Source organism: Aphanomyces astaci (genome assembly GCF_000520075.1).
Source record: "Aphanomyces astaci strain APO3 unplaced genomic scaffold supercont1.109, whole genome shotgun sequence".
Taxonomy (NCBI): Eukaryota; Oomycota; class Saprolegniomycetes; order Saprolegniales; family Verrucalvaceae; genus Aphanomyces; species Aphanomyces astaci.
In genome coordinates this window covers 45,590-69,173 of record NW_009798372.1, presented here as the reverse complement: position 1 = coordinate 69,173, position 23,584 = coordinate 45,590, and the positions used below count along the sequence as shown (strand labels likewise).

The following is a 23,584-nucleotide window of genomic DNA, read 5'->3' as shown; positions in this document are numbered from 1 at the left end:
ACGTCTCAAGTCCACATGGAGTCGGGAGAACACCAGGGACGAGAAGGCTGTGAAAGAGGCAGTTGCCATCACCAGGAACGTCGACAACTTCGTAGTCTTCGGCTCCAAAACGAACAACGCTACCGTTGGCAACGTTCGTGAGGGTAGTGGCATGCGTGTTGAATGGCATCTTGCGTCTCTGGTCCAGGAAGGCTGTAGTGAGCTGGCTTGAGTAGAGTTTGAAATTTCAAAATCTGAATGCCAGACCATACCTATTTTTATATTATGCATTGCATTGGTGTAAAAACTATTTCTCACTTATCGGAATCGAACCAGTGACCTCTTGAGCTTAAGACCGGAATAATACTTCCAGGCCATTCACAATTGTCAGTCCAGATGCAAATCCTAGTGTACATTTAGAGTTCATTCGACCCTCGTATATACTCGCACCTAACGGTCACTATGGTAGGGGCCAATTAACTTACAGCAAAACGACATGCACAAGCGACCCAAGACAGGCACGGCGCGTCACGGTGCTGCATCACGTCAACATCCACGCACGACAGGCAAGGCACGACATGCAAGGCCAGTGGCGAATGATTGAGGGCAGCAGCGATGCAAGACTGGCCAGATACGGTAGTGAGGACGTCCAAAGGATGCAGGTACGGTACCAAGGACGAACAGGGTTGCTGCGTCACGGAATAAAAAGACAGGCTAGGCACGGCACCACGACGATCAAGGGATGCTACCCCATGGCAACGACGGACGGAACGGCGGTGAAAGTTACGCACTGCAGCGAGAACGAGGAATTCAACACCAGGACAAGTCAAGTTAGGCACGGCATGCAAGGCAAGCGACAAAGGCTCCACGGCATCAGCGACGCAAGGCAGGGCAGATATTGTAGCAAGGGCGGCCAAGGGATGTTGCGTCACGGCAACAAGACAGGCTAGGCACGGCAGCAGAACGGCCAAGGGATGCTACCCCACTGCAACGATTGCGACAGCGGAAGAAGATAGGCACGGCAGCGAGAACGAACAAGGAATGCTGCCCCACGGCAACAGCGGCACAAGACTGGCAAGGCTAGGTGGCTAGTGAGCGACGCAGGTACACGGCGACGCGAAATGGGCAACTTGGGGGAGGCGTGCACACTGGTGCTTCCTTGTCGGTCTATTGAGTCAAATGTTAAATTTAGTGAATTTTAACTTCGGAAGTCCAGTTGTTCTGTTTTAAGTGAATTTCAATAAAATCTACAAAAATTCAATCGTTATAGTTACCTCCTTGAAGAAGACGTTGTTCCAATCATGTCGTTCGGCGATGGATAAATTTGATGCCGCGATGGTTGCCGAAAATGTCCTCAATGAGTGGTTAAAAATTGTATATTGTCCAGTCTCGTACCTTTTTACTCACGAGACTTGTAAATGACTTGTACCCCCGGGGCAAGTAAATTACCTTTGGCACCACACCGCAGGATTTCTCCACAAAAATGTGGGGGGCTAGTTTCCTTCATACTAGTTAAGCGCCCTGGTTAACTAGCAGTCGCTTTTTTATTTGCACAGTGTTGGTTAGACACGTAGCTCAACACGACAAATTGAAAGAAACAATAATATATATAAAATTTTAGCCCTTCAGCGACTCTAGCCGGGGCCTCCCCACGGTTGTCTGTCGCTGTGGCCTTGATGTATGTCAGGTCGTGGGTCGTCGTCGTGCCGTCGCAACGAGCTCGTGGGGTGGTGCCGTCACATATGCAACATTGTCAATTAAATTTTAGCATTAAACATAGATCAGTGTGAAGTACCTTGTACGATCGTTTTTGCCATTTGTGATGCTTCGCAATCGTGGTAACAACAGCGTCGCTGGATGCGATCTGGCGCAGCATCCTTTTAACTCGCTTTTTATGCTTTCTGTGCTCGCTCGGTAGATCGGTCGACAAAAGCAGCTTCAAAGGTACTATTCAGCGTAAAAAAATTCGTTAGAAATTCGTGAGATTTATGGACTGTGACAGTATACCTGGTTTCGGCTTTGCAGCTGCATAAGCCTGGCGAATTGCCTGGGATGCACTGAGACACATGGCCGCAAAACGACATGCACAAGCGACCCAAGACAGGCACGGCGCGTCACGGTGCTGCATCTATTCAGCGTAAAACAATTCGTTAGAAATTCGTGAGATTTATGGACTGTGACAGTATACCTGGTTTCGGCTTTGCAGCTGCATAAGCCTGGCGAATTGCCTGGGATGCACTGAGACACATGGCCGTCCGCATCAACCCTGGCTTCGGATTTTGCGTGGTGGGAGGGGTTCGCTCATCGACGGCACGTTGTGGAGGCATTCGTTCTTCCTGGAGCAATGAGTATTGAGAAATGCATTTTATTCTAATGCTTTCACACTTGTTCGATGAACGAAAGGACGCATCCCAATTCTTCCATATCTGCCTCTATATTTCAATTGGATACGAAAATTTCAAAGGTTGCAGCTAGGGCTCACAATTTTCCTCGAATTATTCCAATACAGCCAGCCGGCGCTGTGTCGGTGAGGTTCCTCAAGTTGTGCTCATGATCTTGCACTTTTGCATGAGATATGTAGGAATTTTACAATGGGCAACCACCCTGTTGAGGGGGTTGAAGGTTTTGCTGGCCAATGTCAATGTCAGAGTAGTCGAAGAGCCTGGTGGTGATGGATATCCCAAAATGTCGAAGTTGTTTGAGCAGTACAGCAATAGTTATGGCTGTATTTGAGAATATTGCTGGGGTAGCCAGCCACGCATTTGATGAGGAGATTGTACGTGTGACCGGGTAGTTAATAAACCCGCCATATTGCCCATGGTAGTGAAATTTAGCCCGCCTGCGGCGCTGAGGGTAGTTATTGTGCCCGCGAAGGCCCAAAAGTAGTTATTAAGCCCGGGTAGTTATTGTTACCTATACGGTAAAGCCGGTTGGCGAGGCTCCGGTTGATGAAGCTGACCCTGGCAGGCCCTCAGGGGCGCCGCTTGTGTGCAAACCAAGTCTGTTGTGGACATGCTTGCGTGCCCTCGGCGGGGTTTACGTTTCGTGGCGTATGGTAATGATCATATATTATGTCTATCCATATTCTCACGTCAATTGTAGTCACGGTTATGGATGTTGACTGTGAGGTGGCTCCACACAGCAACATTCCGCTCATCTGGTGATCATTTTGAAGCACTATTCCATGCACGGCTTGTGACGACAAGGTAGTGATCATTGGTATACACATGTGTCACATATTCAGTTGTAGTGATCTTAACACCAGTAGTGTTGACTGTGAGGTGACCCCCCACAGCTCACTAGTGCGTCTAGTAACAAACGACATGCCGCTGTACACGATGATGCGAACCGATGGGGCACTCAATGGGGAGTGAACCGGGGGTGGTCCGGGCCGGTTCGTTCATATACGTGTGCTGTTTCGATAACGTTATGCAACGTTATAACCATGTAAGCCGCACGTGTATATTTTCATTTCTTGCGTTTGTCGATGTATCAATATCATCCATGTAGGCCGCACACTTTGGAGTTATGAGCACCTGCCCCCCCTGTGCCGAATGGTACTGTGTATGGTTATTTTTCCAGTCCACGGTGAGGTGACACCACACAGCCGTGCAGGAAGCGGTCATCCATGAAGTGAACCGGTGGGGCATTCATGGGGAGTGAACAAGGGGAGGTCCGGGCCGGTTCGTTCATGTATCAGACCGTGTGGACCACGTTATTCGACGTGGAGTTGTGACGTGTCACAATTGGTTTACTGTTTGGTATATCTTGCATGTATTGCTGTATTTGTATGATTTGATGTCTGCCAGTGGAGGGGCAACCTCCTCTGGACGGCGTGGTATTGTTTATATATTGTAGCAGCGCATTGACAGCTTCCCTTTTTGCCCCGGGGCTCATGACGCTTTGTGAGGAGCATGAGGTTGTCACAGTCGTGGGGGCTCCTGGTTTGCCCCTGAGGTAGATTTGGACGTGAAAGCAGGCAGGATGGTGCATATTATATATATTTGTGATTGGTGTTTACAGTTGGTTCATTTAGGCGGTGGAGCGAAGCGGCCACCATACTGCCCATAGCCGCTACCCTCCACCGCCGCCGCCACCACACTACAACATCTCCGCCATCACTTCACTCCACTTTCCGCTACCACCCACCGTCACGGCCGCTTCGCTGTGATGCCCATCATCTCTACTCCCTGCTTTAAGAAAAGCGGGGTTCGGGGTTGAAAGATAACATGTCTTTTATGGAGGATGAAGAAGATAAGTTATCTTTTGGCGGGCTGCCAAAGGATGACTTATATTTTCCGCTATGCAGAAAGAATAACTTATTCGAATAACTCCGCAGTCGATGTCCATTCTATGTAGTCATTAACTTAACTACATCGGTCACGTCCCAAAGACTACAATTTACTTTGAGGAACATTCGCTGCTCAAAGTTCTGGGGGGTTGTGGCTCGACGACGATCGTTCAATGCATATTTGACCCAGGAAATGAATCGCTCACACATATTCGACGTCGGACGGATAAATTGACAGTCCACGTAAGACTCAGCATCGCAGACCTTGAGACGCTACTTCGCACGTTGCGCCAGCGTCAATGGCTTGTCCTCGCTTGCATCTTCAAACGATCAACACTCGTGACTTGACCATCACTCATGGTAGCAATTGATTGGTCCATATCTTGGTGATTCCAATTTCAAAATCCGCGTGTCCGACGACGTCTGCACAAGGCTCCAGGCGTTTGAAGCCGACGGGTACAGCAACGTACACTCGTCGAAGAGGTTACGGACATCCAGTATGGACGTGGCTTCTTGTAGCGCCAACGTCGCCGATTCAAGATCGTCAAGCACGAGCAACAAAGCGTCAATTTCATCGTCTTCGTTGTCGGTCGGGATGAGGTGGAAAATGCTGTGATCCCCTAGGAGCCTGGTGTACGTGCCGATGGCTACGTAGCGCTTCAGCATGGAGTAGGTGGAGCTCCAACGCGTAACATTGCGGTTATCGTGGGTCAATGGCGTCAAGCGACGTAACTTTGCAGCTACTTCGAGGTTTTTTAGTTTTTTATTAACTGATTGACGTGTTGATCAAGGATCGTATTGAATCAAAATGTCGGCCACGAAGAGGTTAAACCTGTGACTGGCACCACCAACCAAAGGTACACCACATCGGTTAGCAATTGCCATTAATTAAACAGTTATCATCGATTAGCGCATTAACATTCGAAATTGTTTTTCCCTATACATCCAATTCAAATACTAACAGTGCCCGACAGCATCGAATAGAGTTGTGTCCTGTACCTTTCCTAATGAAGTCACACTTATATGGGGTTTTGTATGGTAGACGCAGAATTCCAAGGTGAAAAGCCTATATTTCTTGAAATATAATAACCCTTGTGTGTTATGTATCGTTTTGTATCGAAAAATGACAAAGTTTTACTCCAAGCATGAATAGTCCATATGATTTTACCAAAATCACTCGATGCTGTCGTGCTGCTCAAAACTATAGACGCACACTATTTTTCATCGATTTCTCATCTCGTATTTTAGTGAACAATTTGGCGTTTTGCTCAAGACACCTTGAAAGAAGAGTAAATATATCCCCAGTATACATTCATTCAATCAAACATTGTATTATTTGAAAGTCGACGAATGTTCAGTTTTTAGGGTGTGAAAAACTGTAGACGCACTAAATTGGTAGTTCATCAATTCCTGCACCATTCCGAAGGATGACCTGTGCCATTCTAGTTGGCATACCATCGACCAGTTGACGCAAGCATTCTTGGGTAAGTAGGTCCCAAGAAGCACGAATTTGGGCCTTCATTCATTGACTGACTCAAAATGACGTCCACCTTAGTACACCAAATAGACCAGTTATCCCCAAACGTTCTCAATAGAGTTGTGATTAGGGCTCTTTGCGGGCCACTCCATGACTTCAATACCGCTAGCTTTGATGTGGGTCTTGATTCGTCGCGAAACGTGGATAGAGGCGTTGACTTGTTGAAATATCGGCCTCAAAACATCATGACGTTGGTTTCCAAGCAGTGGGAGCAGATATGTAAGTATTCGTGATGAGCATCAGCCTTCAACGAATCCTCGTCATTGATTGGGGAAAAGGACATACATATAACTTTTTTATAGTCAATCAGATCATCCGTAGGAAATGTAGCAAATACTAACACAAAATGACTCGATTCAATAGACCAACCATCAAATACTATAGCCAACATGCTTGGAAGCATGTCAGCGATATTTTTCTCCACAGTGTCAGTTAGAAGTGACATATATATCATGAAAGTTTTCGTCGAAATGGAATCGAACATTGAGTACTTTCTAGCCATATCATTCTCACAAAACGAAAATGGAAGCAACGAGGAGATAATCCACTGCAGCCACCCGAATACCTTTCGCACAGCATGTGGGATTAGCATGTTGGCGATGATACTAGGGTGATCAGCGTCAATGTCTTCAATTGGACTTATTCGGGTTAGAAATTTTGCATTATACTTAATGGGGTTGAGTTTCAAATGACAACCTACTAGTGTAACTGCTAGTACTACTAGAAACTATACTACTAGTAATTACTGGGAGGGAGAGAAAAGATCTGGAGTGTTTGGTGGCACAGATACGTGGTGGCTGGGCGAAACTTCCGAGCCAATCAGATGGCCTGAAAAGGTTTCGTCACCAATCTGGAACCAATGCGGTGTAAAAACACCACAGAGGGGGATGAGCAAGGCCTCTTGAGTGTTGGAGAGGCGGTCAAAGTGCACCCATTGACTTTTTGGATGCGGAGTGTGCGGAAGAGCTTGACGATAATCGTTTTTGCGGCTCCGGGGTCGTTTTGGGTGGTTGGCGCGACCGGGCGCCTTGACTTCTTCGCCGCTTGGCGTCATACTTCGGGAACATTGTCATAGCATGACGGCGGATCTTTCGTTCATTGGAGGCTACGGCTGATTCAGCGCCAGTCACGTTTTTGGGGCGGCGGTCGTCATTTACAGCTGTTTTGGGCCGGGGGGCATTTTTGGCGTTTGGAGCAGCCGGGCGCCGCCATTTCTTCGCGGATGGTCCATAAACTTGGGGGCCATGGCCACGACATGGCAGCGGACGTTTTGTTCATTGGCAGCCACGCCTGGATCGGCGTCGGTCACGTTTTCGGGGCGGCTTGCGTGATTTTCGTGCATTTCTGGCCGGGGGGGCATTTTTGGCGTATGATAACACAGGTTTGTGTAACCAGAGGTCTTTTGGGGGTACTCGTGCCTACACATACACTTCGATTCGTTGCCGGTAGGTGTGGTTCTCGTGAAGTAGTGCTCAGCGAGCCGCTTCCCACGAAGCGCATTGGCTGGAGGTCTCGTCGACATGGCGAGTGAACCAATGTTCAATGGGGGTGTCAAAAGTAATTGGTGGCTATCACGCTAATCTTAATTATGACCAACCAATTTCAGACACCAATGAGGATTTTCCTGTCATTTGGAGTATATTATTTATTTGCCGATGAAGATAAGTTATCTTTTTTTCTGGTGGTACATTCCAAGTAAGATAAAATATGATTGGATACTGTTTTACTTCATTATTGGATGACTTTCCGCACCATGGAGCCTCGAGGACCATTCGAATGGATGCCGAAGCCGACTTTGAGGGTGATATTCTCGTCAATGGCAGCAAAGATGATCCATGCATCATTGATTATTCCTAACAATATGTTTTGGATCATGATATGTTACTGCGCCGCGGTGCACCTTTCGACCATCATGGCGACCTCCACGTTGTCATCGTGCCCAGGGATGCAAGTTGTCTTTTACTATTAGACTTTTTAATTACCTTTTTATAGAAAATCTAAATTTTAAATTCGACAGAATTGTATTTTTTGTCCATTTCTAAATTGAAATGCTGTGATATTTACTGCACTTCTAAGATCATGGCTTGGGAGACCAAGTGGCATTTGCCATTGCAGCATGTTCATCAGTAACTTCATTTGTAGCGCCCCATGGTACCTTGACGTGTGCTTCGTATTCAACGCATTCATCGTGGGAGTCACAAATCTGGATTGTTTGCGGTGTCGTCTCACCGCCTTGGAGGGGACGTCCTCATCACCCAACACACGAATTGATCTTTCTTGTTTGATTTTCTCGTGTAGAGCGTATCCATGAGCGATCTTAAGCCTTGATTTCGCCACAGTAACGTCCAATTTTGCCATGGTAACCATGTAGTCTTCAATTCCTTCAGGAGTTGATGACTTACCAACGGGACGAATGGGTCGTGGAGTTGAAAAAACTGTATGATGTACAGTACAAGGCACTGTAGGTCGTGCGGACGAACGCATTGTATGTCCAGCAGGTGGGCGCAAGGAACGAGGCACAGCACTACGCACAGTCGGACCCATTGCTGTTTTGGAGGACTATTTGATTGTAATTGACGTCTGCATGGCAAGTCCAGGAAGCGTCATGTATAGCGGGACGGGGGAGGTGCATTTGGAAGTCATGTTGCACAATGGAATAGCTGCACGCATAAAATTTAGAATCTATATGTAGCACTTTGTGCCTATTTATGTGTCCTATCCGGTGATAAGAACTTTTCTGTTTGGCGTTAGAGACGTAACATATGAATATCTTAATGCCGGATATGGTTTGGTAAAAATATCAATAACGTTGTCTTATGCAAACTACAGCAGTACGATTCGTGCCGTGCCATGTCGTGAACGCGGCATGGCACGGCTCGGTGCAGGACAGCTCGACCGGGACGTAGTACGTCTATCTAGACGCTATAGTTGTGGCACTATCCGATCTACATGTTCCTATAGCTCGTATACCTATGTGCTTGCGCTTAGGTATACGAGCTATAGGAACATGTGTATCACCCGGGTGTGCGGCGGCCACATCTTGCAGCCCATTTCGCTGGCACCCAAGCACATCATTTCTATATATGAAGCTTTGTATATATGGAATAGTAGACATTATGGATTGGACAAAATAGGCCGAAAAATGTCCAATATGTGTGCATGAAATCGAGTGAAACTCGACGGGTCAAAACACAACAAAATTCCCGTTAGCTAATCACGTGGAAGGAGACTAACACAGTATCAAAATTCGATAAATCATCGGCATTTCTATTTTTCGCCGAATTTTGGGTTAAAATAACGACGGTACTTGGAAGAGGCCCATAGTCCATTGTGCCTATATATTTAGAGATAATGAGGGGTTTACGAAATGTCTACGAAACCCTTATAATCTTATCTTTCGCTTGCAGTGATAAAGGTATTTGTATTTGCCACACACAGTTAACTTTGATTCATCGGCGGTCACAAGAACCATGAAAGGTACGCATGTAAATCAAAGGTTATACTTCTTGATGAGATCATACATGGTTGGGTACGTCATCTCATCTAGTCTACGCTTTCTAACATCGCCGTCCTTGCTTTCCAGTAGAAGCGCTTGGCCAAGCAGCTGGAGACAAGACGCGAAGAGGATGGACCTGCTTGCCACGGGCATGCGATGGACGACGCTCTCAGGTACATCTGAGTACTTCATCAATGCAGCAATGACTCGTTTCAACTTGCTGTAGTTCACGCGATCGCTGCTGCGAGCAAGGTCCCGGGGTCGAAGGTGGCGCAATGGAAGGATCCCAACTCCAGGTAAGCCAAGCCACCAGGCGTTCCACAAGTCGAAAATCTTCCCAGGTGGTAGGGTGGGCCTCAGTTGTTGGTGCTGGTTCGTGTTGCCCCACCATGGTTCGGGAACAACGTCGTTGCCACTTGTTGGTGGGGGTGTTGGCGTGGTGCCACACCTTAATTGACGGATTTCATCCAAGATGGAGTCCCGGAAGGATGCCATATCAGTGGGGGTCGTTGTTGATGGGCCAAGTGAGCTTGGAGGTGCCTGTAGTTGTGCAACAACGTGGTCACTTATTTTTGTTGGTAAATAAGATATTTGCTCGTTGATAAATTTCAATTCGTGCTCCACCGTAGCCAAGCGATGGCCAAGAGCGACGTGGGGTGGGATGCCGGATGATCGTAGGTTTGTTGTTCTGTTTTGCATTCGACCCGTTTCAACGTCGACGGTCAACTTGGGCAGCAAACCAGAGGTCCAAATGGGGGCAAAAAATAGTCGATGATTCTTGCTTAACGTCTGCTCCAACCAAATGTGATGATACGATAGGGATGCCACCAAAAAAGGCATAATTTGTCGAAACTGACTGGGATGAAATGATTTGTACCAGGGCAGGGCAGCTTCCCATTGCCCATCGCTGAGCCCAATCGACTTAAAATGTGGCGGTAGACAGGAAAAATCAAGGTCATTAACGTTGTGCCCTAGTGCAATGTCAGATGACGTCCAAAGTATATCATGATTGTTTCATTTAAAGTAAATTATGATTGTTTCATTTAAAGTATAATTATGATTGTTTCACTTAAAGTATAATTATTTAAAGTCACACCTGCTGCTGCACGTCCAACGAATTGGTCGCCCCCTGAACCCGCAAAGATGTACCGACCCTGGACAGTTCCTAGGGTCCACCCGGCTCGGAGCCACACGTTCACGGCTTCTGGTCCTCCAGGGGTATTCGACAGCTCGCTGGCCACGCCCTTTCGGAACGAATGGGTTCCGATGTCCTTAACCAACACGCCGTATGTCGACATTTCCGCTGCGAACAAACCGCATGTTTTGGACAGCCACACTGAAAATCGTTCGCCCGCATTTTCGCCCAAAACAAGATTGGTTGATTCTCCACGCTGCGCCCCACGCGTAAAAATAAGTACGGCCAAACTAAATACAAGAAATAATATATATTCACGAATTAAATCCACAACGATATCCACAATAATTGCGCACCTCAGAATTGGACAAATCGACGGGTTTCCAGGATTTGCATACACGTGGCGAGGGGTGCAACTTTTCCCCTCCTGATCATTTTTAGTGTATGCATACTGAACCACCAGCGAATCACCTACGCTAAACGTTAAACCTTACAGTCGTGTACAGTAAACCGCTAAATACAGCACCTTCCCATGACAAATGGTCATATCTAATTCCAGCAACAGTTGCAGACCGTGCGATTAAGTTCCAACATAGCAGTAAAAACGGATGGGCCACGGTTGTCAGGCTGTACTCGGCTTCTCCTCCAAGGGCTTTTGTTGCCAAAAAGCAATATCCTACAAATTGCAACCAATCAACTCGACATAACATCTAGTTAATATATTGACCGTCAAAAGTCATTGGTCTTTTTCCTTCACCAATTGCCATGGCCCCGCTGTCCTTCAGTTGAGCAACTTTTCGCTTGTAGCCGCATGCAAAGTCTAAGTAATAAATAACAGATTATTTAACATGTAATCTAGTATTAAATAAGGATATAGATACCTGCTAACAGTGCATCCAATTCCTCCGACACGCGGAGATTTGCCTGCTTGTACATGAACTTGATGGCGCTCTTGCATCCATTCACAGCTGAGTAGGACTTAAACTGTTGTGGGTCAAGTTCGGCACCATCGGGGCCCCGTTTAACACACTCGTAGGCCAAGAACCCTTTGCAAATCGCTGGGTCGAGCGGGGGCACGACCGCTGGAGCCACGACTTTAGACGCAGAAGCGACTTCTCGTACTGGTAGCGCGTCTTACTGCCATACCGAAGCAACATAACTTGATCCCCAGTTGTTGGATCGATTGAACGTGTGTCCTCGGTTGTCGGTGCCGCTGGAGCCTTGCGTTTGGCCGATGACATTGTTGTATAAGGATACTGAAACTGTCTCCGGATACTGGATATAGTTTTGGCATACAAATATCAAATCAAAATATGTCCACTATCTGGGTTTACGAAATTTCGTGTTTCGTATCTCCAATTGTATCCGGCAGATATATTTCGTAAAACCTATATATTTATGGATATTTGACCCTTTGCCCAAGTATATGCGCAACACTCTTAAAATTGATGTTTGTTATGTATTGCAAGTACTCTTAGTACTCGCAACTCAAAGCGAAATCAGCGTCGAAGGAGCGGGACGTGGTGGCGCCAAGTATGCAATGTACCAAGGAAGGAAGACCACGCGGAACGTGAGACTATCATGGAGTGAGGTACGTTGACGTACGATGCTTCTACATCCTGTAAACTTGATTATAGCTCAACGCACCCACATTGTCTCGGGCAAAAGGCTGCGCCGAGCAAGGGTGGAGGCAACGTCGACGAATCATCACGAAGATTTAAGGTACGATTATACTATACTGTACGTCTGCATCACACTACATTCATAAACATCGTAGTTGGATACACTTCGATTGCAGCTGCTGTGGGTGTACGAGTGGGCCGAGATTGACTGCGTTCTGTGCTTCGCACACTACAGTAGAAGGTAATTTATTTAATACTACTCTGGTCCAAAGTAGTTGTCATGTTAGACTTCAAAATGAAGTATTTTGTCCTAAACTTACTCGTTCTCGCTTAAATTCAAGCTGAAGATCTCCTCTTTGATTGGATACTTCAAGCTGTACGCAAAATTCACATTCTTGGCGAAGTTATCGAACTTGAAAAATGGCCTTCAAATTGGCAAAATATTCAATCACCCGCCAGAGAATCAAATCATAACTTAGTATACAAATTACAAGTCAAACAAAACTGTATCTTCGAAAATATGCAACACGACAGCTATTTTGGACCAGAGTAGTATACTTTATCTAACTTTCATCATGGATTTTACTGCATTTAGATACAAGGCCCAACATAATGCCATCGCAATGCATCATGAGTAATGTCAAAGCACCAAACATGTAAATATATTTCAAATCAATTTTATGTTCAATTGAGATGATCCTGTAAAGCGCCTGTAGAATGTACGGTAGCTCTTCTCATCCATACGACGTGCCGCCCAATCCTCGTTTGTCATCGGCCCATCGCAAGTGGCGGACAGTGCCATGTAGCACGATTCAAAATTGACAAAGCTGGCCACGTTGTCGAGTTTCGAAATAATATATTCCGACTTCTTCGAATGCGATACAATTTAATTCATGATGCGCTTCGCCTTGGAGTAGTTGGGGACGTCACTTTGTACTGCCAGGTCTCGCGATTTGACAAATCGCCACGGGGGACTGCTGTCGGAGGGAATCCCATACCACCATAACATCCACAAATCGGACATTTTACACTTCGTAAACCGAAACAATGCCGGAAAACCGGGGTTGAGCACAACTGCGTTGGTGGCTTTCGGGGGCGTGTCCGTTAGAGGAGTGGTGTTGTCCGGATGGGGAGCACTAGCCTGCGTGAGTTGTATACCACGAACAATAGATTCGCGGAGCTCAGCGAGGCCCTCGTTGAATGAGTGCAAAGTTAATTGAGCATTGCCACATATACCATCGTGGGACAACAGCTCACGACTAGCAATAGCTGGTAGCTGATCCATATTATCTTGCAGGTTGGCCCCCACTGTTTTGATTTCGTTTTTAAGCGCGTGCATTCGTTGTGAGAGCGCCACGTGCGGAGGGATCCCAGTGGATAGCATATTCGATGTGGGATTTAGCATGACCCCTCCCAACACTTTGACCGATAGCCCATCGAGTAGTCCAGACGACCATAATGCTGACATAAATTGTCGGTGCGTTAGGTGGAGGTTGTCGCGTAGCCGCATTCGATGATGCACCAAGGAGGCTAACAGGTACTTCCTCTGTTCCACGTTACTGCCGACATTGAATCCCTTCGACCCCAAAAAGCTATTTTCGGACCAAATTTAATGAATCCTACCATTTCTGAAAGAGAATAAAAATATAAAGGTAATGTCTATTGGCCGTAAAGCGCGAATCAATCAATTTCATGCTGTAATTTTGAATCGTCATTGGGCATCAGAAAAATATATAAAAATAATCGATTTGTTTAAATTATTACGGGCCTTGGTGCTGTGGCCACCAGTGGTGTGCCGTGCAATGGAGGGCAGATACAACAAGCGCTTGAAGCTGCGGCCTTCGGAGAAGTATCGTTAGGTGACACATAGGTACTTTATGCATGAACCTCACCAACCGCGCTTCATTTCTCGGTGTTCTTCACCGTGAACCCGAAGCGCTCGTGGGGGGTGTTCCTCCTGCCAAATGCATCATGCTGTGGCCGTGAAATTTTGTTTTTGTCATTACTTCAGCCAATGATATCATTGTATTTTACAGCTTAGCCAATCATATTCAAGTATAATGTCGGTAGTAACATGGAACAAATGCATTTTTCATATGTCGGTGGTAACATGGAACAGAGGAAGTATGTCATTGTAGTGCGGAATGTTGGTGGATATTGACTATCATATCCGGGCACAATGGTTTGATTAATTGAGCTTGGATTATCATTTTTAAGACATTCCTCCACGAGGGCCGACACTAGAACCACATGTTATGGAACCTCTTCGCCAATTGTAACTCGCCTGCTCGACCAGGGGCGGTGTGTAATCTTCGGTTTTCACTTCGCGCAACGCTTCATACCTCGTGCTTCGACCGATCTTCTTCGAAGTTCGGTCCTCGTCTTTGTACGCGGCCCTTGTTATCCGGATTCCCCAGGGGAGGGACGGATAAATTCTTGCGGAAATAATCCGGGGAATCCGGGGATCGAACCCACGACCTTTGAGTTAAGAAACCGATGCTCTACCACCTGAGCTATCCCCCCCCCATCCGGGCACAATGGAGTCCCATTGTTCCAATGGGAAGTGTGGAGGCAGGGATGCGAGCCCTGCGTCGTTGATATGCAATCCAGTATAATTTGTTTATTGCTGCTAATATTTATTGTGCTTTTCATGCAGTTTGCCCGTGTTTAACTGCGTTAAACAACCAGACGTTTAAAATAATATAAGCCCGATTGAAGATAAAACAACGCTAAACACAAGTTCTGCATTTCAGCAGAATAATACAACCCTTACTTTATTTCAGCTGCTAACTAATACCAGGCCAACTTACGCCGTACAACCACCAGTTCATCACGATGCATACCGTATTAGGATGTGAAATGGGAGTACTATACATCGTGTAGTCGTAGTGCGCCCTTGCCTTCCACGTACAGTGCTAAGGTTAGAGCAGATCAAGAATTGTAGGTATGGCATAGCTTTGAATCATTGGACAGAGCGACGACTACATGTACTATAGCCTAACTATATCCCTAACGTTATATGCATTACTCGGAGTAGATAATGTTAGTACTGTAGTGATCACGGATGGGAGGTCATGTAAATGGCCATAGCTGCTTCAGTTTCATTGCGTCAAGCACCTTGACATGTTGACGTAAAGCAAGTTGTTTGCCAGAATGAAAACGGCAAACAACTTGTTTTACCAGTAAAACCACCTTCAACCAACCAATCATCGCATTTGATGAAGTAACTTTAAACAACGCACCCAACCGTTATTCAAGTTACTTTAGACATTATTTAAGCCTGAGAAATTTTTAAACAATATATGAATTTAACCCTGGAATTGCCAAAAAAGGTGCAAAGCACAATAGTTGCAGTTTTAACATTATTTTTCATCCAGAATATATTGCTTTTGCGCAACAAATACTTGCGCATTTCTGGTGATTACCGGTAACGGTTATACGGATTCTACTTGCTCAAACAACTATTTTCTACTAATGTACTTCGAAGTACCAGTACTACGTATTAATACTACTGTAGTAGGCCACTAACTGTAAACCAGTGACTGAATTTTTGTCCAGTACTTTTCCATTCTACTATTTTGAGGCCTACAATTCAAAAAAACACAATGTGATTACAAAGTGTCTGGAGAAGTATTGGAGATTCGGTATGAATTTCCGGACCCCGTTCAATCGAATCTCGCCGAGCGAATCAAGCACGAATCTCTCCCATTGGTCAGATACATTTGAAATTTGGAGCTAATCTGTTTCATACTAATATGAAGTACTTCCCAAAATTTCATCAAAATTGGAGTAATATTAATGAAGTTACGAAAATTCGGGAGCCTTTTCGCCCAAACGTACAGTATGTAAATCGTCTACTTGCAATTGGGGAGCGGACCAAGGACAAACGTACTAATTTAGCCACGAAGTCTCGAGAAAGGCGCAAACTATATGCGTTTATCCCTTCTACTACCTCCCGAGGACGTACGGTTACGACAGTCCCGATGGCAGTGGGGTATTTTCTAGTATTAGAGTGTACAGCTGTAACATAATAGTGTAGCTGGTGTTTAAACCGTTCACGTTACCATCGGCGTTTACCTTCGTTGTCTTCGAAATCAGTCAATCTCCGCTGTGTGACGAATGGATTCGGATTTTAGTATAATGGGTCGTGAAAGTATAGTTCTTCAAGTGCTCGGACAGTAGAACCACTATTTATGAATCCTACAAATAAATTAATCCTACAAATACATAATAGTATAATATTTCACTGGTGAGTAGTTGCATTCAATTTCAAAAGCTGCGACTCACTTCCGTCTTGCGTCTTCGATACCACAGTGCCAATTTCAACCACAAAATCGGTTTCAAGCTGGGTGTATCCATTAAACCCCTTAATTAGCCTTCGTAGCTGCTGTGGATCAAGTGCGGGTACACTCGGATGGTGTAGGCGATGGTGGCGAGCGTGATCGCCGCCATGGGAATAAACGTGTCATTTAGCAGGAACTCAACGCCGTGGATCCCCGCCAGCGTCACGGCGCCGTTGCCGAGGGTTCGGCCCAGTGTACCAGCTTCAGTGGCCAGCAATCCAGAGTTAAAAGTCCCCCTGGCAAACGCTTTGGGGATGGTTTTGCTCAGTAAGCTCATATTCACGCCTTCCAGTACATTCGTCGACACGTAGATGAGCACTGCGCCAAACACATACTGGATAGCCGAGTACGACGCCGAGTAGCAGATAATACCCACGATTCCCACCACAAGCACCACCTCCGAGTACAAAATGAGCTCCCCGTCGACGTACCGGTAGCTCAAGTACCCCACGAGGACATTGGCGGGGAACATGAGAAGGCCGAGGAAGGCGAGGAAGATGCCAGCCGAAGTGGATGACCAGTGGAAGTACCAGTCTACGATACCCGTGGCTGAAGTGATGAGAATCTCCAGCACCAGCTTGAGCACCACGTAAATCACTAGCGTAGCCACCACTGGTACATTCGTCCATAGTGAACTCAACTTGGGCGGGCTCGGAGTTGTCAATGGAGTCGATTCCGTCGCGGATGTGCCTATATATATATATATAATTTTATCAGGAATATATATATATAGAAGGTATATATATATATATATATATTACCGGTTTCTAATACCACAGACTTGGTCCTAGCCATGTGGACTTGCTCCTACACATACAACACACATGGTCGATTTGATATACAAATTTGGGGAGGGAATCGCGACGATCGATCTGATTGGTTGAATTTCATTTAGAAGGTTTTGATTGGTTGATAATTTTGAGCTCATCTCAAGTAGCCAATCAAAAATAGATTTAAATTCCAATGAAATTTCACTCGAAAGCACAATACGTATATAGTGTTAAATGTCGACAGTAGAATGGAATAATAAAGAACCGTCAAAGCCAATCAAATCACGTTCGGGGTCGAATTTCGGCCAATCCAAACGACTGATTGGGCATATATTATACATTTGTTGTAAATGTGATGATCAAAGGGATATCTCGAAAACGATTTGGCAAAAAATGAGCAAAAAAAGTCGAAAAAGTTGGGTGAAAAGCCCAATATCCACACTTGAATAGTGTGAGTACTGTTAAGTACACCACATACCCGGGCATCGCGGTTGGGTTCTTGGAAGAAGGCGACGATCGCGACGCAGTAGACCGACCACACAACTACATATCCAGCCTTGCTGTTAAAGCACACCCCCGTCAACAGTATCTATGTACGTACCAAACATGAGCCACCCAGGGGACGTTTCGATTGTGACGAGGTAGCCAAACACACGGAGGTCGTCGGGGATGTAGTTTAACACGGCCGCCATAGCCGGACCCGCCGACATGCCCAGGGCCGAGTACGTGACGAACAAGGCGGACGCGCCCGTGCGCTCCTCCCGCGAGTAGTTGTCTGCAATGTACCGTCGGTTGATGGAGCGCGCGCCGCCAAAGCCGTTGAGGAGGCGGCCCACCAGCACCATCGAGATCGAGTTGTAAGATAACGCGAGGGCGTAGAGGAGGTTGCCGAGCACGAGGCACACGGTGGAGAAGAGCAGCGGGTTCCGGAACGACCGGTTGGCCCACCACGAGTACAGCACCGCCGACAGCATCGATGCCACGGGAGTCATGCCCACAATCACGCCCGACAGCGCCGCTGTCCCGCTAGTATGTAGGACGGATGGTTGAAGAAGGTAGGCAAGACCAGCATCATACTGAAAGAATATGGAAAGAACAAGTGTTTGAATTTTAGCCAATCAGATTGCAGCATCCACATTGAAGACATGTGTGCTTTTCTGACCATACAAACTTTAGGACAAAATAATCTTGGTTTTTTTCGAAACAGTAGGACTGTACCGCAGAATTCGGCAAAATACATATTTTTAGCCAATCAGATTACAGTATCCAAGATATACTGGAAGACGTAATTAGTGTGATTCGCACCATATCATATCTAGCGTACATACCCGAGAAGCGTCGCGTACTCGCCCGACGTCGGCGCGACGATGTAGTAGTTGGTCATGTACAGGAACGTGGAGAACATGTTGAGGAAGCGGGAAATGGGGCTGGGTTTCTGCATCTTGATGGTCTTGAGTAGCATCTCTTCCTCGTCGTCCGACAGGTCCGAGTCGAAGATGAGCGCCTGCGCCGCGATCGTCTTGGCGTACCGCGTGGACTGATGCAGGCGTTGGCGGGCGACGGAGATGCGGTTCAGAATCGGCTCGTCCTCGCTGATGCTGCGCGTGAGGGTCGCGGCGGCGGCTTCGTGGTTGGTTCCCGACACTTGCATCTGCAACACGATATTCGTTGGTTAACATGGAGACACAAGGACAACAGAGTTCGATCGATCGATACCTGCAACGTGCGCAGCTCGTCCAACGCGGCGCGGATCGAAGCGATGATGGCGGAAATGCCTTCATCGTGGTACAGCTGCTGCAGATGACTCACGTTGGACTCGACGCGGGAGTTGATGTAGTTCGCCGTGATCTTCTTGCCCTTGTGGTTCTTGTCATGCTTCTTCAGGATCTTCCGCAGACCCGTCGCGTTCAGCTCGACGTAGTAGAGCAGCTTCACCAGCTCCTCGCCAATGTCGCGGTATCCGTTAGCCAGCGCATTGATCGTCTCGATCTCCGACTCGGTCGATGGCGACGACGTGGTGGCGACCAGCTGTTGCGCGCGGAACGCAGACAGCCGCGACGCAAATTCGCCCTGCTTGGTTAGGAAGAACAGTACGATCTTTTCGATTTCCGAGTCGAGCTTCTTCTGGAATCTCGCGTGACCGTCCTTGGGCTGCGCGAGCGCAGACGATGGCGACGATGACCCTTCCGCGTCGCTGCCAGTCGGGGTGCTGAGTTTCTTGAGCTCCTTCTTCAGTTGGCGGTACTCCAAGTACTGCCTACAGCACGGAAATGATGCATCAGGACATGCATATACAGAGGCGCGGCGTGATGTACCCTTCCCAGAGGGGGTTCACACTCATGGCGAGGCGCTTTCCAAACTTGACCATGATCTTACGCAGCGAGGAATCGAAGAATGGCTGCGGTGGACACGGCTTCAAACGGCTATACTCTTCGGAGCGAAATCACGTTAAACTTCCTATAACGCGTTTAAACGCGTCTTACGTGTGTTGGGACTGCGCAGAACTGCATCTTCCAGATGAATGCAGCTGCCATGTCGAGTCGACGTGCGCGGTGCCGCCGCTTACTTGCTACATGCCACCGCCAACGCAGCCATGGTCCTGGAGGGAATGCCAGGAGGATGGGGAGCCTCGTGGACGAGTCCTCTCCTTCCTCGGCCGCCGGAATCATGAACGAGAACGTCGATGAAGCAAGTCGGCCAAAGGTGTCATGCATACGCGCGACCTTTGCACAGGTACATGTACAGGGTGTACGAGACACGGTGGGAAGGAGCTGGAGCAGTACGACGGCGACTACGCTGCCGGCCATATATCACTCCGTAAGCAAGTGGTTCATCCGTAGGTGGACCCCATTATGTGTTGCATATACGACTGTACAAAATGGCGTCAGATACGCGGAATGGATGTTGTGATTTTGCTTATAAATATGAAAGGTATCGAACGCTGCATCTCCAAACTGGACCGGCCTTTGACGATGGGTGATTACGGCATTTGGGGATATGGCTCACCATTGCACCCGTGCGCGCTTCAGCCCCGCGCACGTACCATGTTCCATCAAGTCGAACATGTTCTTCCGCTTGGCCACGACAAACTTGAGCTCGTTCATGGGGGCGCGGTCGACGTAGATCTCCATGTCGAACGACAGCGACGGAATCTCGGACGGACACGGCAACGCACGCAATTGGTACGCACTGGACACTCCTCGTCGGCCGCTGGTTGCGGCAAGGAACGCTTCCGTGGACGTGGCCCATTCGTATCCGCTCGACATGATCCCTTGGATGGAAATTCTAAAATGCTTCAACACCAATGCACGGAACAAGTGCGTCAAGTGACCTTTTTACAGTTTCCACCAATCAAATGACTCACAGCCATGATCTTGATCGCTGATTGGCTTAGCCTCGGCGCGATCGGTTGCCATACCCGTACCAGGTGTCGCAAGAGTATTGCAACGGCGGGCAACACATGAACATGTCGCTATAGAGGACGCTCGACGCGATGGCTGGTAGTGATGGTCGTCGCTTGGTGCGTACCCCAAGCCAACCTGTCAAGTGGCAGGGTGTAGCTAGCTGTAGCTGTAAGTACTTGGCGATAACGAACAGAGAGCAACCACAGCCGCCGACACTGGCATGCACCTGACTTGTGTTGGACACACAGTGAGCGGCACGGACAGATATGTACCAGTGGCATGGACTTCGTATCGCCCATGGCAGCTTCCGTCCAAGTTGGACTTGGATGTGTGGTGTACCTGTACGTACTTGTGGTTTGCACTAGTCCACATGAACGCTCACATCGACTACACCCACCCAGTCCGTGGTCACAGCCTTCAGAATATAATCACTTGCCTGTCAAAGGTAGGGTTTTTTCGGAATTTCATTCGAGCACATAGGTATAAGACCAACTAATAGTAGTAAGTACATCACGATATACTATGTACGTTGATCATAAGCACACTCCAGTCATCACTTGTCATCTGCCATCGACACCATCCCTGGATGGCTTGTAAACGGACAACCATAGCGTGCGACGGTTCATTACTTGGGCTAAGAACGTTGCATAGCGTTAGCATTAGAACCCCCGAAAGTTTGCGTCGACTAGAACTTCTATGTACACAATTGATTTCATGTCCAAGGTTTAACTTCACCACTCCATCTGGCTTGGCAACACGGGTTTGTACGGTTGTTTGAATGACATGTCAGGGTCCTATTACATACTAGTATTTCCAAGGCTGCGCAACAGTCCAAATTAGTCGACTGCTATTGCGTTTACACGAGAGGAAGGTATACTAGTTTTATAGTAGCCACTTTGCACCGACCTTGACCACAGTACCTCTGCGTTCCTGAGCAAGTGGCTGCGGGTGATCAGCAACGTCTTTCGCAGGGGCGTGCTGATCTTGGCCACGGGCGTACAATGTACAGTGTCGTGTTGCAGTACGTACACATCCACGTTAAGAAGCCAGCCCTTGTTGGAGTGGACGACGTTCTTCACATGCATGTCGCCTTGATGTCAATGAGTTTGAAATAACTTGGTGCCACTCGGCTCACGAGTGCCAACGCTGCGTCGCTCTTCGTTGTATGTGTTGGGGCCAACAGCATCCATGTGACGGGGACACTGGGCCTCTTTGTACACGACTTCCCAGTCTGCCAGCCCACGTCGCACCAAGGCCAAACCATCACCACATTCCCCGGCTTTGGCGCGTTGAGCACGTTCTCGGATGCCAAGCGCACGGCGGCGGAGGACACGTGGCCACCAACGGCACTTTAGTCGGCACGACGTGGGACCAGCCGAATTACATTTGTACGCCACGACGCTCAAAAATAGTTGGAATCGACTGTTTCTCATGCAAGTGTGGCTAGGTAGTTGTGCACTTTGTCAACGTGTGTACATAAATCTACGAACAACGATACTGTAGCGGTGGCTACAACGTGGCAAAGGTGATAGGGTACATTACGAGCATCGGGTGAGACAGCTCGCACGACATCTACATGTTCCTGATCACGTTCCAGATCCTCATGTGTCCATGGCGTGGCTCAGCAACGACGAAGTGATCACCTGTCTGGCCTTGTCAAGAACTAACCAGTGCTAATATAAGCCATCACAGCCTCCCTCGAACGCCGTAAGTTGCTGCTCCGTGCCAGTCTGATCGCCACTGTACGCCATTCTTACAGCTACGATGCGACGGGGCTCCATTTCTTGTCATGATCGCCGAGATGATGGCGCACTTGACGTTGCTTCTTTCGTGTCACATACGGCGCAACTGACAGACAGCCCCGACGACTATCTGTCTACAGCACAGTACTGTTTGTGGTCGAAGCGTCCATGTCCAGGGGGGCCGTCAAAGCCGCATATTTCTGGACTCACGGACGTACAAACTCGTTTCTGAACCTTGGCGGAACCATGTACAGGTCTGGGGCAACCGACACCAGCGACATGACGCCCGTGATGTACCTACCTCCTCATGCCCGACTTGATGCTGGATGTGGCGTCGGTTCTTTCTGTCACCGAGCACAACGGGCTGGTCGGGTATGTGATGTTGTAAACCAACTGTCCAAGCCCCAGAGGGTCACCGCGCTCGACTTGGACCACCAAAATACAATTTCCATCGACTCCAAACTGTTCTGCAAACTGCAGTAGGGCTACCGCACCGTTCGGAGCCGAAGCCAATGCGCCAACTACTTGGCGTCCGGCGATACCCAAGGTATCCGGCCGCCCCAGCAGCTCCCAAGACGCTGGCAAACCCCAGGCCTAAATCGACCAATAACGAATACTTCCCGTCCATCTTGCCATGGGTTTAGTTCTTGTACCAACCCCAAGTGTATGGAGTAATCTCAAGCAATCGATTACTGTATTCCACCTCAAAGTACCACGCACATCGAACAAGGCCAAAAAAGTACTCAGTACTACTAGTACTACTCTGGTCCAAAATAGTTGTTAGGTTCGACTTTCTATTGGCGGCATTTTTCTAAATTAGCCCCAAATTGCGATGTGATTGGTGCATTAGAAATCGCAAGATCTATGCTATGATTGGATAGTTTCTGGGCTTTCTAGAGCGTTTTGGTTGATGAGATATTGGGCGCCAAAATTTGTGTGTCGCATGCGCTGACGAAAAGTCATCAGAATAAGCTCATAACACGATCGTTTCTCCAGCCAACACCGCTTCTCTCGTCGAACTAACTCCACTATGCAGCCACAACTCTCCCACGGCGCTTCCGACCCACTTCGACCGTCTAACGAGCCCCGCGATGGCAAGCGGCACCTACGCCCTGCCGAGCGTCATGCAGTGTACGAGACTCTGCTTGGTGCCTCCAGCAACGGCACGCTCCCTCGCGGCATCATCGTCCGTGTTGCTGCCCAGTTCCACTGCCATGCGCTTACTGTGTCGCGCATATGGTCGCAAGGCCAGGAGTCCATCCGCG

General features: G+C 47.8%; 6 protein-coding genes and 1 pseudogene across 8 annotated transcripts; 1 reads left to right on the top strand and 6 right to left on the bottom strand.

The window, feature by feature from the left end:
* Positions 1-594: 594 nt before the first annotated feature.
* H257_17520 (hypothetical protein) lies at positions 595-929 on the top strand (the record flags this gene model as incomplete). Its single annotated transcript, XM_009846331.1, has 2 exons — positions 595-641; positions 698-929. 2 exons carry the CDS (start codon positions 595-597, stop codon positions 927-929), a joined length of 279 nt encoding a protein of 92 aa, XP_009844633.1.
* Positions 930-4,621: 3,692 nt separating this feature from the next.
* H257_17519 (hypothetical protein) lies at positions 4,622-4,936 on the bottom strand (the record flags this gene model as incomplete). Its single annotated transcript, XM_009846330.1, has 1 exon — positions 4,622-4,936. One exon carries the CDS (start codon positions 4,934-4,936, stop codon positions 4,622-4,624), a length of 315 nt encoding a protein of 104 aa, XP_009844632.1.
* A 2,024-nt stretch (positions 4,937-6,960) lies between these two features.
* Positions 6,961-7,167, bottom strand: H257_17518 (hypothetical protein; the record flags this gene model as incomplete). Its single annotated transcript, XM_009846329.1, has 1 exon — positions 6,961-7,167. One exon carries the CDS (start codon positions 7,165-7,167, stop codon positions 6,961-6,963), a length of 207 nt encoding a protein of 68 aa, XP_009844631.1.
* Positions 7,168-14,510: 7,343 nt separating this feature from the next.
* H257_17517 lies at positions 14,511-14,583 on the bottom strand (annotated as a pseudogene). Its single transcript has one exon. The product of its transcript is annotated as a tRNA-OTHER (tRNA).
* Positions 14,584-16,301: 1,718 nt separating this feature from the next.
* On the bottom strand, positions 16,302-19,620 carry H257_17516. 2 transcript variants are annotated; one of them, XM_009846328.1, is made up of 7 exons: positions 19,489-19,620; positions 18,890-19,430; positions 18,502-18,824; positions 17,775-18,199; positions 17,652-17,716; positions 17,165-17,210; positions 16,302-17,093 (listed from the first exon to the last, which is right to left on the bottom strand). In XM_009846328.1, exons 1-7 carry the CDS (start codon positions 19,539-19,541, stop codon positions 16,432-16,434), a joined length of 2,115 nt encoding a protein of 704 aa, XP_009844630.1. In that variant the 5' UTR covers positions 19,542-19,620; the 3' UTR covers positions 16,302-16,431. The 2 variants fall into 2 exon arrangements, with proteins under 2 accessions (XP_009844630.1, XP_009844629.1); XM_009846327.1 differs by lacking the exons at positions 16,302-17,093; positions 17,165-17,210 and having other exon boundaries at positions 17,370-17,716.
* A 254-nt stretch (positions 19,621-19,874) lies between these two features.
* Positions 19,875-20,663, bottom strand: H257_17515 (hypothetical protein). The gene has a single exon (XM_009846326.1). The coding sequence runs from the start codon at positions 20,420-20,422 to the stop codon at positions 20,090-20,092; it is 333 nt and encodes a 110-aa protein (XP_009844628.1). The 5' UTR covers positions 20,423-20,663; the 3' UTR covers positions 19,875-20,089.
* Positions 20,664-21,308: 645 nt separating this feature from the next.
* On the bottom strand, positions 21,309-21,662 carry H257_17514 (hypothetical protein; the record flags this gene model as incomplete). The annotated part of the gene is made up of 2 exons (XM_009846325.1): positions 21,309-21,371; positions 21,498-21,662. The coding sequence occupies 2 exons, from the start codon at positions 21,660-21,662 to the stop codon at positions 21,309-21,311; spliced, it is 228 nt and encodes a 75-aa protein (XP_009844627.1).
* Between the last annotated feature and the right edge of the window lie 1,922 nt (positions 21,663-23,584).